The 16786-nt window shown below is 48.8% G+C and overlaps 1 protein-coding gene across 5 annotated transcripts; it reads right to left on the bottom strand.

Moving 5' to 3' along the window:
* Positions 1-1191: 1191 nt before the first annotated feature.
* Positions 1192-13994, bottom strand: TEKT2 (tektin 2). 5 transcript variants are annotated; one of them, XM_005298377.5, is made up of 11 exons: positions 13926-13994; positions 13248-13301; positions 12297-12473; positions 8610-8735; positions 7384-7589; positions 6133-6276; positions 5160-5274; positions 3987-4094; positions 2628-2771; positions 2239-2318; positions 1192-1623 (listed from the first exon to the last, which is right to left on the bottom strand). In XM_005298377.5, exons 3-11 carry the CDS (start codon positions 12450-12452, stop codon positions 1410-1412), a joined length of 1293 nt encoding a protein of 430 aa, XP_005298434.1. In that variant the 5' UTR covers positions 12453-12473; positions 13248-13301; positions 13926-13994; the 3' UTR covers positions 1192-1409. The 5 variants fall into 5 exon arrangements, with proteins under 5 accessions (XP_005298434.1, XP_008165336.1, XP_042709956.1 ...); XM_008167114.4 differs by having other exon boundaries at positions 13248-13370; positions 13926-13972; XM_042854022.2 differs by having other exon boundaries at positions 13202-13301; positions 13926-13962.
* Between the last annotated feature and the right edge of the window lie 2792 nt (positions 13995-16786).

Here is a 16786-nt window from a genome sequence, read left to right as displayed (position 1 = left end):
GGGAGGGGCAGAGCAGGAGGAGTTTGGGGACTGTGCAGGGGATGGGGGGAGAAGAGGTGTCACAGCAGCACCTGAGTTCCTGCCCTTCCTTTTCCCTCCATCCTTGGAGGACATTTTCACTAGTGATATTTAAATCGGATTAGGTTTGAGAGGTGACACTAGCTGAGAACTGGGGCAGTTCCTACCCCTCAGAGCCCTTGCTTCAGGCGGGCTGCAGCCTACCACAGACCACCTTACATTAGTTTATAGCTGGGGCCCGCGTATAAGGTTTCCTTTGCTGTCCCACGGACTCGAGACTGGGGCCTTATCGAGCCCAGGGTTTTTAGCCACCACGCTAGCTGCAGTAGTGCAAGTACCTAATGTAGGCACAGTGCAAGTGATTATTTACAATACTATACCTGTATTGTTACACGAGGGATTTGTACAACCCCCTCACTGGGGCTAGAAAGCCCGGGTAGACAGGACTTTTTATAAAATGAATGCTTAGAGTCTAGAGCAGAAGACAACTGCCGCTATAAAAAACCCCAGGCTGGTAGACATGCCGGGAATCAAGTTGACAGGTATGAAGATGTTGGTTTTCTCCTAAATTCCGGTCCTGCAAACTCACCTTACCATCTGGAAATCAAGCTGTGTTTCTTTCTAGAGGGCCCATTGCTGTAGCATCTGTGCCCCATAAACACATTTAATACTGGTGATAAAGAGTGACCTACAGACAGACAGACAGGCAGGCAGGGCAAATGCTGATCCCAATTTCACAAGCATAACAAGGACAGATTGCAAGCTCTCTGGGGCAGCAACTGTGTCTTCTTGGGTGTGTAGACAAAACCTAGCACATGGGGAGTGAGCACTACTGGGACACACACAACAACTGTGGGCCCCCACAGTGACTATGCAACTAGCTCTTAGTTAACAAGTCCGTTGGCACAAGAGCCAGAGTGGACTCCAGCTCCCTTGTTTGTAGCAGCGCTGGCTCTGCAGGGCTAAGAGAAGGAGAAAAAACCCCAAAAGGTTATTTTAAAATTAAAGCGGGCAGATCTGAATCTATCAGCACAGGAAGACGATCTGGAGAGGTACCACTGTTACACAGTTCCTTTTCAGAGCACAGTCCCGCACTTTAAAGGACTTAAATCACTGGAGAGTCCACATGGATTCAATCATCGTAAAATGCTTCCAACGCTGTCAGATGACAAGTGCTCTTAGGGACAGACTTTATTGTTTATAATGCTCCTTGGAGTGCAAGAAGCTATACAAATCATGCAAGGGGACAGACAGTTATAAAACAACTTCGGGGGCAGGAGAATAACATTGATCTAACACGACACAGATGTCAGCTTTCCTTGGTACGGAACTGAGGCTCTAGGAGTTTTATCTTCAGTCTGGCTCCATTGCCCAATGCTGTTCCCAGTGGATTAAGCCAGCTCCAGCTGCCTGCTCTTCAGGGGTGAGAGGGTACGGTTAGTGGTTCGGTTGAAGGTGTCAACCTCTGGCACAAATTTCTCAGCGGGGACTGTGAGTTTTCTCCTGCTGTCCATGCACTTGTTATCCAGCATCAGGGAGTTAGCTTTGTAGCTCATATCAGTTTGGATGCGGTACAGGTGTTTATAGAGAGCGTCTAGGGCATCCCTGGGAAAAGCAAAAGTTAGGGAGTCAGGGGTGCATTTGTGCCACTGAATTTGCCTCCTGGCATTGATGACAAATAATCAGCTTTCTGCTCTCTCACCACAACAAAAATCAGCACAGTTTTGCCTTTGCCTTCAAGCTAACGCACACCAGAGCTACAGGGGAAGTTCCTGACTCATTGTACTTTATTGCTCGGGTCTCTTTAATAGCAAGCCCACATGCTGCTGCTGGAATGCAGCTCGCAAGAGACATGGCGATGGGAATCTAACACAAACCCAAGGCAGCATTTCTATTTCCCCATTTGTTCATCCAATTTCCCCCCCACCCTTCAATAATTTCGTAAGTGTAGTCACACCATCCCACACCAGCTCTGCCAATCCTGACCTGCAGCTCCCCCTGCTGTCCACTCCGGAGCTCCCCACACAGCTCTAATGAGGCACCCTGTTTCTGACCTGCAGTGCCCCCTGCTGTCCACTCCGGAGCTCCCCACACAGCTCTAATGAGGCACCCTGTTTCTGACCTCCAGTGCCCCCTGCTAAGAACGTCACAAAGCCTTCTGGTGCTTAACATCATTATTCTTTCTTGGACGCGTAACTCCCAAACCACATAGGAACATACTGTGATTGTGCAAGCTTCTGCTTCAGGGCGGCGATGGTGCCTTCCAGCTGATGGACCTCATCAGTTAATCCATACTGCACCTACGAGTCAGGAACAGGCCGTAACTGTTAGTAGAGCCAGTACTGTTTTTTGCTAGTTGCTATGGTCCCCCCAAGTTCCCCTTCCCTTAGCCCACCTCCCCACTTTGTTTCTATGCTTTAACTCACACAAGTATGGTGGATTCCTTTTTATTCATCTTTTAGTCTCCATTCAGTCCACACCTAAACGTGTCTGATCATTTCGGAGCCACAGAAGCTCTATCTAGGATTCCACCCTCACAACCTCAAATCCCTCATGGACAATGGGCATGCCAGGTTAGTATCCATCCCACCCCACAGGCTCATCTGTACCTGATCCCGGCACAGCTCCATGTTGGGGCGGTAAGTCCGGGTCTCCAGGCGAGTGTGCGCGAGTTTTAAATCCCACATTTTCTTCCTGAGATCTTCCTCGAGGCGTCGGATGTCCTCTTCCATCTCAGCAATTTCCTCCAAGGTCTGAGGATTAAACACACACAGCACAAGGGATTGTTACCATCGTGCACTTACAGCTGTCTAGTTTAGTAAGGGTGCACTCAAAGACTGGCTTTTGGGTACTCTGGAAATTCCCAGGAGATCTAGATAGGGAACCAGCTGTGCTCAGAAGGCTCCAGCCTTTCTGGGGTTTTACCAGGCTGGAAATGGTTTTTAAACAAGGACTAAAGGACTTCTGCTCAAATAGGGTTAAACACAGCTTGTCAGCTTGTGTGGACCAGGCATCTCTGCTTAAAAATCCAATTTCCACCCCAATCAGGCAAGGCATGCTGTGGTTGTTTCAGGGCTGCCGTGGGATGGGTTAATAGGGTGAGATATAAGGTCCCAAACTGGCTTCTCAGCCTGCAGATGCCAATGAGCATCAATTGTTTTGTGGACCGAGAGCCACTGAATTATTTCACTCACACCACTGAATGGGCTTCAGATAGGAACATTTTTCAGTCAGTGTTGAGCTGGGCTGGATTCAAAGCAGTTTGGGGATCGTCCCTCTGTGATCCCTGTAATTCCATTTCTCTGCCTTCACAGGATCAATCAGAAAAAGTGGAATTTTCCTTTGTATTTGAATAGCAAGGATAAAACCCAAGGAGAGGATAAACAGCTTAGACTTGTCTGCGGTGTCATACTAGCTGCTTATCAACAATATGGCCCTGTTGACCGGAGCACTGCAGAGAAGCTGTGGTTGGGATGCCTTGAGATCGCACAGCTGATGCCTTGCATCCACACACACAGCTGCTTGAAGTGTTTTATAAGTGCTGGGTGTACCAGGCAATCACAACACCGGAGACGAGGGCTTTAGCTTGGGTCCCGCTGACTCCGTGTGGGCTACAATGATTTCTCCCCGGGATGAACAGGCGGCCATGTGTTGCAGATCAGCTAGTCATGCGGACACCCCCCCAATGTGCAGTCTCTCTCATTTGGAAGTTATCCAAAATTCTGGACACTGTGGGATAGATGCCATAGCAGTCCAACATTGCACTGGGAGAGCCGTGGCAGGTAGGTATGTGCCAGGAAGTGGATGTGCCAAGAGGTTTCCGTCAGAAACGCCTCTTGCACTGGGGTGTGCTGAACCGCAGCAGGGAAGCATTTCATGCCATCAGTGTCGCTTGCAAGAGATACGCTCTGAAGATAGAATCTCACTCAAGGGCGCTTGACAGTGAAGGAAACAAGCCAGAAATTTACGTTCTTCTCCTGCCATTTCAGCTCGTCGTAGGCTTTTTCAAACTCCCGGATCCTCTTCCGCAAGGCGAACTCCACGGCCACCCGCTGAGCTTCCAGCTCGTTGTTTGTCTAGAGGGAAAACAAGTTAAAGGTCGTGCATGTGCCTCTAGGAGGTGTCTCCCCTGCACTGTTAAAGCAATTACCCTGCTCCCTCCATAACACACACCCCTCACTTTCAGGGCCCTGCATGACCTCACCTTTCGCCTGCCCATCCCATGCTCCTCTACAGTTTCCCTGTGCCCTTCATCACCCCAACGCTCATTATTATTTATCTGGTCAAAACACCCAGGAGCCAACTGCACTAGGGGCTGTACAAACAAAGAACCAACAGACAGTCCCAGGTGCCCCCAAAGAACTTAAAGCATAAATATAAAGACAAGAGACAGATGCACAGACAGGCAGACGGGGGAGTATAAGGAAACAATAACTCCGTTATTGGGCCCTTCTCAATAGCTCCCTCTATGCCTGGAACCACCTCCTGGTACATCCCCCAACGTTTCAACAGACTTCCCTCTTCTCTTCCAAAACCACTTCTGCCCATATCCTTCCTACACTGCTCTCCCTGCCAGATCTGTTTTGAGTCCGTGGTCTGCTCTTTGGGGCAAGGCAGACGCCTTGTGAGATCAGTAGAGAGCTGCGAAACACTCATGATGCCAAGGAATAATCTAGTGAGGCACGTTTGCCTTTTGAAAAATCACTATTCAGGAAACAGCAGTCATCTGACAGCCAAAGGAAACTTCCCTTCCCACGAACCAGCAGCACCACACAGCAGGTCCAAGCCTAGTTTGCCTGAACTATTCAGATGGGTGCTGTAGGGTTAACTTTGATTTGGCTTTTTCAAGCCTTCCCTCCCCAAAAGGCACAGTGTAACCCCCGCCTATTTCTAAGCTGCGAAGCAGGCTGCATTCACCCAGCCATCCCCACTGGGGAACACATGACTTAACAAAAAGAAGAACAGGAGGACTTGTGGCACCTTAGAGACTAACAAATTTATTAGAGCAGTCCCTCCTGTTCTTCTTTTTGCGGATACAGACTAACACGGCTGCTACTCTGAAACATGACTTAACATCACCCGGCTTAACATCTATTAACTGCACCGATGGTTTCTGCATCGGTGATGGGCGATTTATTTACCTGAGCGATGGTGAGTGCTATGGCTTCCCGCAGCTCAGTGGAGGCTTTCATTTCCGCCTCTGCTCGGTCTTTGTTGTACTGGCTGTACTGGTCCCACTGCTCAGGCGTTGTTGATCTAGAATGCCAAGAGCGCCCAACAGGACAGGCTGTTTAAACTCATGCCTCGGGCAATAAGCTGAGTGACTGCAAGAGACAGCTTGGAAGAAACCTCTCCGTGCCAAGGTGGAAACGCTTTCTACCATTGCAAAGAGACTCTGATTTCAAGGCCAGATGGGACCACTGTGATCATCCTCCGACCTGCTGCACAACACAGACCAGGGAATCACACCCGGGGATTCCTGCATGGAGCCCAACATCTTTTGAGATATCCAAACATTGATTGAAAGGCTCCAAAAGATGGAGAATTTACCCCACCCCCTTGGGTATTCTGATTACCCTCACTGTGAAACTAGCATGGTCTGGTGGTTACAACAGGGAGGCAGGTCTCCTGGGTTCTCACCACAAGTCTGTCATTGACTTGCTGGGACACTTTGGGCAATTCTCTTCCTCCTCCGTGCCTCAGTTTCCCCTTCTATAAAATGGGGATGCTATTAAGTCACATCACAAGGATGTTGTGAGGCTCACGTGTGCCCACAGAGAGCTTTGAAACCCTCAGGCGGAGGGCGGGTGCTTGGGAAGGACCAATGGTTATTGGTAACGACGATCACTGGGAGTATGGAGAAAGGGAGGGCTTGCTTCTCTGAGTACCGTATCTGATATCACTCCCTGCTAGCAGCAGAGCCAGTAAGACAGCCCTGAATCCAGCTCTTGGTGTTTTAAACTCTAGGCCAGGCTGTCTGTTAATTGAGCCAGTCATTTCCACGAGGCACCAGAAACTCTACTAAAGGCGGCAAGAGTCCCAAGTCTTTCCAGCATCAGAATGAAGGTTAAAACAGCCTGGGTTTGGCCACCAGGGGGCTGGTTGTTCCCTTACCCAATTGGGACCCGGGTTGGATTGACCTTGAACGAGATGTTGGGAGAGTTGACGTTGAGGGAGGAACAGACCCGGTCTATCTCCAGTGCTTCCATTTTCCCCCGGTGATCAAAGTTGAGCTGCTGGCGTGCTTCCTGCAAGAGGCTGCCAAAGAAGGGGTAGGATAAGCTGCATTTGTCACTGTCAGCAGGCTGAAAAAGGTGTTAGTGGGTCAGCCAGTGAAAATCTCTCTCCTTGGCAGACCGAGCCTGGCTCAGACATGGGCTGCCAGACAGATCCACTCAGGGAGAACACAGCCTTGTCCATCCGAGGTTAGAAAATCATAGAATATCAGGGTTGGAAGGGACCTCAGGAGGTCACCTAGTCCAACCCCCTGCTCAAAGCAGGACCAATCCCCAGACACATTTTTGCCCCAGATCCCTAAATGGCCCCCTCAGGGATTGAACTCACAACCCTGGGTTTAGCAGGCCAATGCTCAAACCACTGAGCGATCCCTCCCCTTTTACAGAGACAGTGAGTCAGGCCAGCCGTCCAACTGGCCTAAAATCGGTTCACTTTTTCAAAGCTTTCTTGGGAACCATGGGGGCTAGAAACTCAATTGGGCTTTTTTTTTTTAAATAAATAAATGATGAGATTCTATAGCAACAGGCTGGCCCCGGGGGACCCTCCACAGGGACAACCCTTACTCAGTGGCGCAGCTGTAGCTGCTCCTTGAACCAACTGCCCGCGTGTGACTCAAGTGCAGTGATTTGTACGGCAGTGCCCCAGAAGGGCGAAGGGCCCAGCAGGCTGGGTACTGCAGGGTACGGTTTTGAAAGAGGCTTGTGCTCTGGGGCGTGAGATGCCTTCAAGGGGCCTGGATTTTCAGGAAGTGCTAAGCACCCTCCTTTGAGAATCAGGTACCTGCCAGGTGTCTCAAGTTGGGACCCCAAAACCACTAGGCAAAAGCTCAGGCCTACCCTTTAGCTGCCACACTTGCTCCCTCCCCCTTCCCTCGTTCCATAAATGCCACGATTCCAGCAGCACTTCCAACATTCGTTCTTAACGGGCCCACTCTGGCAAGGGACGCTATCGGGCATCGCCGTGAGGCGCTGACACAATGTGTAATACTGCCTATGTTGCCGTGTGGCCGCAAAGCATGCTCTCTGCTCGGACGCTGGCCCAAAGCCCCATACAGAGAGACACGATTTGGAGTCACCGGCGTGGGGGGGGGGGGGGGGGAACCACCCCGAGCTCTGCTGCTCAACTCACCAGAGCTGCTCGAAGGCCTCGCTCACTTTCTGCTGCAGATCTCTCTTGGCTCCATCGATCACCTCCACCTCCTTGTGCAGCTCGTCCTCCACGGGGTCCTTCACCACATCAATGGCTCGGCGGCTCTCCCGAAGCGTCAAGCACTCAATCGCCACATCCAAGGGCAAGTTCTTGGCCTGCAGTGCACGTTCCGCTGCCTCCTTCATCTGGTGGGGAGAAGGCAGCTCGGGTTAGGGATGCGGTCCCTCCTTTGGGGGAATGCTTGCGGCTGTTCCTGTCATGATGGCCTCCTCCTAGCCACCTCTGGAAGCAGCTTTTAAACCTTGTAGCGAGTGGCTCACTGCTGCAGTCTCCTGGGTGCAACATGCTCCAGTTGCCTGCCTCTGTCGATCGGGCCCGCAGTTCAGAGGCCAAGCGCAATGCAGCTAGCAGCTACCGTCATACTCAACTATCTCACATGGTTTTTGCAGTGAAAGGATCAGAGAGGCTTCTCCCCATTGGAGACCACAAAGTCCAGTGGGACCAGAAACGCTTTCCCATTTCCAGTTAATCACAGCCCTGGCATTATGCCTTTCATTAAGGACCTCCAAGCACTTTGCAAATAGCCTGGCCCCCCGCTGTGGGAGCTCGGTCCCCATTTTACAAATGGAAAAAAACAGGCACAAGAGAATGTGGCTTGCCTGTGATCCAGCAGCGGGTCACTGGCAGTGCACAGGAGAAACACACAAAATAGATTTAGCCTTTATTAAAACCGTGCTTAAGACAGACACACAAACTCCTGATTCTAGCAGCAAAAAAGATGCAAACTTCTTAATTTAAAAGCGGTGTCAAATAAAGACAACTTTAATTATTCTTGCCTAAAATTGTTGAGCTCCTAAATAAATATTTTTAAAAACCCACTTCTTATTCCCTACGTTTTTTTTATTTTAGTGTTTAATGTATTGGTATATTTCCCCCCAAGATCCTTAGAAAAAGACAGGACGGACTATATGAAACACACAGCACTATGCATTGCCTCAATTCAGATGGGAACTGAAGCTAGTGGGTTTGTTTTCCTGAAAGCAATTTAAGGCCCTGATCCTGCACTGAGCTCAGAGCACTGGTGCTAAGCCCCATAGAGGAGTCGGTCCATGCACAGCTCATTGCAGAATCCGGGCCTTAGTTGTTTAAAGTCACACATATTAAGAGCATATGTTGAGTTTAAGCCATCTGTCTTCCCAACGTACTTTGGCTAAAGCATCAATTTCAGTGTCTATGTCTGTGAGGCATTTGTCCAAGGTCTCCTTCCATCTGTTCACACTGTCGATACGTTCAGCGAGTCGTGTTCTGTTGTCATGCTCATCCCATTGTGTCTGGAATTAGAAGAGACACCATTTCCATTTTAATTTTTGTAGTTGAAATTGTGAAGACTGAGGGTGCATTTCACTATGCTGACAAGGGCCTGCTTATTCATTGCCCTGCATTTTTTACCAGTGCAAAGTCCTACCGTTTGTTTTGGTAGCACAGTATATGACACCTAATGCACTAACGTAAATATCTACACAAGATACAGGCCACAAGAGCATCAAACCCAGAGTCCCCATTATAATATTTGCACACCTACAAATCAGTGTGTATGTATGATTTCACCTCCTGTAAACTGTCGTTTATTAATTGTGCCAAGGACTTCTCTGGAAGCAAGACTATGCTAGTCTTCCAGAAGCAACAGTTCCAATGGGGGATACAAGATAGATTTATTCACGGACAGGGCCGGCTCCAGGCACCAGCCTGGCAAGCAGGTGCTTGGGGCAGCCGCTCCAGAGAGGGGCGGCACGTCCAGGTATTCGGCGGCAATTCGGCGGATGGTCTCTCACTCCCGCTGGGAGTAAAGGACCTCCTGCCGAATTGCCGCCGCAGATCGCGACTTTTTTTTTTTTTTTTTGGGCTGTCTGGGGCGGCCAAAACCCTGGAGCCGGCCCTGTTCACGGAGTTCCTAGGGTGTTGCAAAAACTCACACAAAGACCTCCAAGCATTAGATGAAGGTAAATAGAATGTCAGGGGACATAGCAAATCTATTTTAGAATAGAAGATCAACTGCCATTTGCATTTATAACCCGCATGTTTATACTGCAGCCTTTGTTTTGTTTTTTAATACAAGTCCAAAGATAGAGAGAGGGGCAGTGGGGAGGACACAAGCATACAGAAAGCAGCGGGCAACTTAGAAGAGCCCAGGGTGTGGCCGTTATTAGACATGCACGGTAGCTGCTTCTGAAGCTGCGCAGAGCAAGGGTTTCCGCTGAGGGAAAGCAATCTTGCAGGTTCCACATATTCACACAGCTCAGCTAATCGGAGCTCAGAGGGAACAGGTTACAAATAGGGGAGCTGGAGATAGATCTGTGGACTCAGCAGCTGATCTGTGCAGGACCAATCACAGAATTGTAGAACTGGAAGGGACCTCGCGAGGTCATCTACTCCAGTCCCCTGCACTCATGGCAGGACTAAGTATAGACCATCCCTGACAGGTGTTTGTCCAACCTGCTCTTAAAAATCTCCAATGACAGAGATTCCACAGCCTCCCCGGGCAATTTATTCCACTGCTTAACCACCCTGAAAGGAAGTTTTTCCTAATGTCCAACCTAAACGAAGAGATGCATCTGTTGTGAAGGCTGCGTCCCAGTAACTGTACCACTTGGGATACAGGCTGCAGATTCCCAATCCAGCTGGAAACTGAGGAGACAGCTGACTATTGGCTTGGGAATTGTAATTGCTGCCGAGTCCACAGAGCTGTCTCCAGCTCCCCTATAAGAGGGCACACGGTCTGTCAAACCTCACGCTGAAATATATGGAACAGCAGCAAAATGGAGAAATCTTTGCAAAGAACCCCTACAGCTTTACTGGTGAATAGCATTTGTCTAAAAGTTGTTCCACACTATTTACAATGCGGGGTTTTGTGTATGAAATGTTTGTTTACTAAGAAATTCTCTTTCTTTGCAGCTGACTGGGAACTGCTAACACCTGCATTCAGGGATATGTATATTATAGCTCTGAGGTTTAATGCAGTGGTAATACCTTTGGGGGGGGGGGAAGGGGGAGAACTGTGACTTGTGCTTAAGCAGAGAGAGGAGCTGAAGAGCAGGAAAAGGAGAGTGTAGCAGTTATATTATCTCAGCACCCCTCTTGCCTTTTACACATTTACTGCTCTCTATAAATAACCCCCAGTGTCAGATACTTTGCCGTATCCGATTGTGCCTTAAATTCAGGCTGTGAGCTTCCACCTTGTAACCGGTGTGCCAATCGTCGTCAATTAGTTTAGTGGTTTTCATTATGTAGGTTCCTGCCCAACTGGAAAGGGGACTAAGCCATAACATGGCTCTCTGGCCTACCAGTATGATTCTTACATATGGTGCCAGTGGGTCTCCAGTCCAAATGCCATGGAAGGCCCAGCAGCAATGCAAAGATTCAGAGTAAGGCCTGAAGGTCCCATTGTGATCATTTAGTCTGATCTCCTGCCCAACACAAGCCAAAGAACTTCCCTCAACAACTTCTGCATCAAGCCTATAACTTCTGTTTGATCCATAGTAGATCTTTTAGAAAGAGACCCGGACTTACAGAGTCAGATTCCAAGGCCAGAAGGGACCGCTGTGATCATCCAGTTTGACATCCTGTACAAAACAGGCCAGAGAACTCCCCAAAATAATTCCCTTTGAACTATAAACCATATCTTTTTTAAAAATCCACTCTGGATTTAAAAATTGCCGGTGATGGAGATTAATCACAGCCCTTGGTTAATCCTTCTAGTGGTTAATTACTCACTGTTCAAAATGTGAGCCTTCTTTCCAGGCTGGATTTGTCTAGCTTCAACTTCCAGCTGTTGGATTCTTCCAGTCTGAAGAGTCCATTGGCCAATATTTGTTGCCCAGGAACAAATTTAAAGACTGAAAGTGATGGAGAATCCATCCGCTCCCTAGGTAAGTTGTTCCAGTTGTTAGTGAAGGAGCTCAGACTGAATGATTGGGATGGTCCCCTTTGGCTTTAAAAATGGAATAAATGAGCTATGAGTTGATAAATCACAGCAAATAACTTAGGCCATGTCTACACTAGCGAGCTTACAGCAGCACAGCTGCCCTTGCACAACCACTCTGTGTCGACAGGAGAGCGCTCTTCTGTCGACATCATAAAACCACCTCCAGGAGCAGCGGTAGCAGCTCTCCTGCCAACATAGCGCTGTGCACACAACCACTTCTACTGGCAAAACTTAGGCCGCTCAGGGGTGTGTTTTTTGCACATTCCTGAGCGACATATTTTGCCAACATAAGTGCTAGTGTAGATGTGGCCTTAGTCAACAAAGTGAGACTGGGATTTTCTCAGATTCGTTCATTCAAAGTTTGACCATTTCACACAAGTTTTGTTCACCCTGCGCCTTGCTATTCAGATTCCAAAAGCTCTGTGGCTCGGCTGTGATTGGTCCCAGGTCAGGCGGCATGGTTTCTATCCCAGGACTGGATGGAAGTAGCTGTTCTGATCAGATTTCTGGTATGAATGTGCCCAGAAGTGAATTTTAAAACGTTCCAGGATATTCAATCCAGTTTTGCTGGTAAAACTCGATCTGACACTACGTTTGGAGTCAGTGAACACAGAATGGGTGAGAGCATGACCAAATCAAATTAGTTTATAAGTTACAACTAATTTTACTGGAAGATTATTTTCACCCCCAGCATTCAGCTGGCTTTGCTAATTTCACACTAAATAAGCACTTCCAAACAACCCTCCCTCACTACTGGCATAGGTCCACCTCAGTGATCTGAAGGTTGAAAAGGGACAAACTTCCCCATTCAGCCAGCCAGATCTTTAACACCCCCATCCTCCCCCCCTCCCAAAATCCCCAAACCTGTTTTTACAAACAAAAAGGGGAGTAAAACAGCTGGGAAGCCCACCTGGTTGTTAGTTTCATTCCGGAGAGTCCTGGCTTCCTGCCTGATCTGATGGGAAGCAGACCGCTGACGCTCAGCGTTCGTCGAGATGAGGTTAGCATTGGTGTGCCAGTCTGGGACTGAAAACCTCTGTCCTGGCTTCACGCTCAGCGTGGCCATATCGCCAAGGTCAGCGGCTCACTACAGCAGAGAGATGGAGAAACAAGCAATAGCCTGGCTGCCCTGGCCGCTGCAGCCATCCGAATGCCCCTCCAGGTTGGAAAGCACAGAAAAGGACAGTACAAGCTTCCCGACCACAACCATCCCCTCATCCCCTTCTTAGCAGGGCCGGTGCAAGGAAGTTTCGCGCCCTAGGCGAAACTTCCACCTTGCGCACCCCCCCCCCCCGCCCTGAGGCACACACACACACCCCCCGCGTGGGGAGCCATGCAGCAGCTTCCCACCCCAGCTCACCTCTGCTCCACCTCCTCCCCGAGCACGCCGCCCCTGCTCTAATTCTCCTCCCCTCCCAGGCTTGCGGCGCCAAATAGCTGATTGGCGCTGCAAGCCTGGGAGGTGGGAGAAGTGGAGCCGTGACCGCGCTTGGGGAGGGGGCGTAGGAATGCTGTAAAAAACAAAACAATTGGGGGCACCGCTTTTTGGCACCCCCAAATCTTGGCGCCTTAGGCAACCGCCTAGTTTGCCTTAATGGTAGCACCGGCCCTGCTTCTTGGGACTACCTGGTGATGAGCCAGTCCGTCCTTGGCCTCCTTGGCTCATCAGGCAACCTCCCCCAACTGCTGATCTTGGGACACAGTCAGCCCCAGCAATGACCTTCCCTGTGATATTTAACATGCCCTGGCAGGTGACCGGCTGCGTCTCTGTGATTCTCCCTCAGAAGGTGATTTAATAAAGACTGTTCCACTCACGCTTCACCCAGGTGAGGGCTGCACGGCCGGGAGAGGCTGAACTTACTTTGCAGAAGCAGAGCAGGATTGTAGTCACCCTCTTCAATACAGAGGTGCAGCCCTGCAAAAGCGACAGTTCTTCGCACATGATGTCCAGCCTGGATGGGTGCAGTGCCTGCCTGCAGAGACTCTAGGTCCCAAAGAACAGAGGGCACCCACTCCAGATGTGGATGTAGCATTACATGCTGGGGACTAATCTCTGGAGGCAGTAACTCATCAAAGATTATGGGGACATGTGCCACTGAGGGCCGGCTTTGGCTCTGCCACTGACCACAAGCAGCTTATTCATCTAATGCCAGTGGGGCTTCTTGCACAAGTAGGAAAAGCAAGATTTGTAATCAAACCACATTGGGTGCGGGGGATTTGTGCTTTTCCTTGAGCTGGGGAGGGAAGAGGCCACACAAAGGCCTCGGAGCTGCAGGACAGGTTGGAGGGGGTCAAATTACATGGAGCAAATTATAGTGAAAACCCCAGAGAAAGGTAGGAGGAGGCTTCACACTTTAACACAGAAGGGAGGTATATCTCTCTCTCTCACACACACACACACACTCTCTCTCTTCCTCCTTCCCCCCTCATCCCCCCAAAAGACATCTCAGACACACTGCACAAAGCCCAGCTCCTGGATTCCCCACAGCAAGGCCATGGCACCTGGCACCTCACACTGAATTAAGTCAGAGCAACTTACCACCTTCCTTCCTTGACTCTGGAGTTTCTGCCTCCCACTGCTGAGTGGTTGGTTGTGTGTGGTTTTTTTTTTTTTTTTTATTAGTGGTTGCTAAGCATGCTCTGGAGGGTTGCCAGGCAACCATCCTCACCAGGAGCCAATCGGAGGCTTTTTCTTTTTGTTTACAGGGACTGAGAGCCATAGCAACAAGGGGATGTAAGGAGAGAAAGGCCTCAGTGCTTCAGGCCCAACTGTTTGGGATCTGGGATTGCAGGAGAAAGCGGGAGGTGGGATCTGGTGCTCACTTACAGAAAAGCCTTAGGAAATACCACAGTGACTATTGGTTGTGGGGAAGAATGGAGATTACTCACTTTGGACAGCAGTTCCTGGGTCCTGATTTTAAATCCTACTGAGACATGTAATATAAAGATCCCATATTTTTAACATTTACAAGGCAAACGTTTTGTAAAATCTGGATACAAGAAACCTCTATCTAGACCTTTAAAACCACATTTGAGGAGTTGACCCAGGAGCAACCTGGAACAAAAAGGTTTAATTTCTAAGATATATACAATTTTGATTGAAAAAAATTGTAAGAAAACAACCCAGACGAAAAGCTGGGAGAGGGATTTGGACAAAAACAGATCTGGATGAGTGGATCTCTGTATCGGAAAAGGGATATACATCTTCAAGTTGTGTAGCTCAAAACAAAACTATATATTACTGTATAGATGGCATTTGACTCCAGTTAATATTCATCATATTTTTGTTACTAAAGAGGTGCTACGCTGGAGGGATTGCAAGGAAAGGGGAACGTACTTACACACCTGGTGGTTGTGTCCAGGAATTGGATGTTTTGGAGAGGAAGCTATTAAAGAACATTCATGTGATGACAAAATACCAGCTTCCTAGCAATCCCCTGACCTGTTTACTTAATGTTTCAGTGAAAGATTTACATTTTAAAACAGAATGACGTTAATTTCTTTATTTTTTTTATTGTATTGCACATTATTGGAAAAATGTGACTTCCTCTATGGAACTGTGGTATAGTAAAATATGGACAGTCCTTCGAATGGAAAAACTTTCACACCAAGAACGTACACAAGAGAAGCGCCAAATGAGGCTAGGTATTTAGAAATTTGGTCACCCTTTTAAGCATACTCAAAAGGATGATGGCTTCCCAGCCAACAAGCCAGAATCTTTAGCCTAGTTCTTTGAATATTCACCTGATCCTGAATAAGTAATGTACGATATGTAGTAATGTAGTATGTTAACATTTTATCGTAACTTTGCCTTAAAAAAAGCTTAAGAACCCCATGGTCTTACTTTTGAAAACTGTCCCTACACCGTACTTGGGTGTGGGTGTAGCCGACACTGCTGCTGCCTATACTGAAGTCTTGGGTGTAGACTAGGCCTTCGTCTCTTCTCTGTGTAGACATAAGTCTGCTGGGTTCTGAGCATCAGTGAATGGTGGAGCAACCAGGTTCTTTGGGGCAGGGACCATCTTTTTGTTCTGTATTTGTACAGCGCCTGGCACAATAGGGTCCTGTTCCATTACTGCGGCTCCTAGGTGCTACAGCATTACAAATGAATAACTCCTCTCCTCAAGCCCTCCTGCAGCAGGAATGTTTTCATGGTGTCGCTGGAGAGCTATGAGGAAGGCCATTGCTGCATGATCTGCCTAAGTCACTGCACATCAGAAAGCTGTCACGTAACTGGGGTAAGGGGAAAAGGAAAAGCAGTACCTAGTTCATCTTTCTGTGTTCAGCCTATCCATAGTGCTGACAGCACCTTCCCCTTCCCTTGTTCCGACCATCTTCCTTCCCTGAATCTCTGCACCCAGGGTCCCCTCTTTTTCCATACAAAGTTCAGATTGCCTCTACCCTTCAAAGCTCTTCCCAGCTCTGCTCCTGCCCACCTCTTCCCTCACAAATGTCTAAACCTCCCTCCCACTCTAGATGCTCCCATTTCTCTTCTCACTTCAGTCCCTTTGCCTGCCCCCACTTCAGACACTGTGCCACCTTCCATACCACCACACTCTGTCACCTTCCCGAACATTTCTAGAAAGACCTGGTCCTAAAAGGTACCAGCGATAACACTAACAGCCACCTCATGTCTTTAGGTTCTACACAGAAGGGATTTTGTATAGCGTGTGTGGATAGGCTAGAAATCAGGATCAGGGATCCATTGTGCTAGTTTCTGTACAAAAGACATGGTCCTTGTCGCAAGGTGTCCTGGCAAGAAGTGTTAATCTGATTTGAAAAATGTGACAGCACTGAAAAATGGAAGACGTATTTCAATTCCTTATCGATTACAATTTTGAGTACTCTTAAAACTGGTAACAGGGGTCATTTATTCAATACACCTCTACCCTGATATAACGCGACCCGATATAACACGGGTTCGCATATAGCGCTGTAACTCCGGGGCTCCGGCAGCGGGGCTCGGGCGGCGCTTTAAAGGCTGCTGCGGGGAGCCCCAGGCCCTTTAAATCACAGTCAGAACCCTGCCGCCACTACCCCAGCGCTCTGGCAGCGGGGCTTGGGTGGTGATTTAAAGGGCCCGGGGCTCCCCGTGGCTAGAGCTCCAGGCTCTTTAAATCACTGCTGGAGCCCTGCCGCCGCTACCCAGATATAACGGGGTTTCACCTATAACGTGGTAGGGATTTTGGGCTCCCGAGGACCGTGTTATATTGGGGTAGAGGTGTACTAGGATTCCTCCCAACCGTCTGCCCCTACTTCTAATACTCCTTCCCCCTCCTTCCCCCAATGATACTGGTTAGGTAAAACCTGCTTTCTAATTCTGTAATTCATTGTCTACATACTTCCTAACACGTTGGAAGATTTGACAAAATAAACGGAGTAATGGACACAACAGTGAAG

This window comes from Chrysemys picta, chromosome 23 (assembly GCF_011386835.1).
Source record: "Chrysemys picta bellii isolate R12L10 chromosome 23, ASM1138683v2, whole genome shotgun sequence".
Taxonomy (NCBI): domain Eukaryota; kingdom Metazoa; phylum Chordata; order Testudines; family Emydidae; genus Chrysemys; species Chrysemys picta.
Note: the sequence above shows the minus strand (reverse complement) of the source record. Positions and strands in the feature narration are given on the sequence as shown.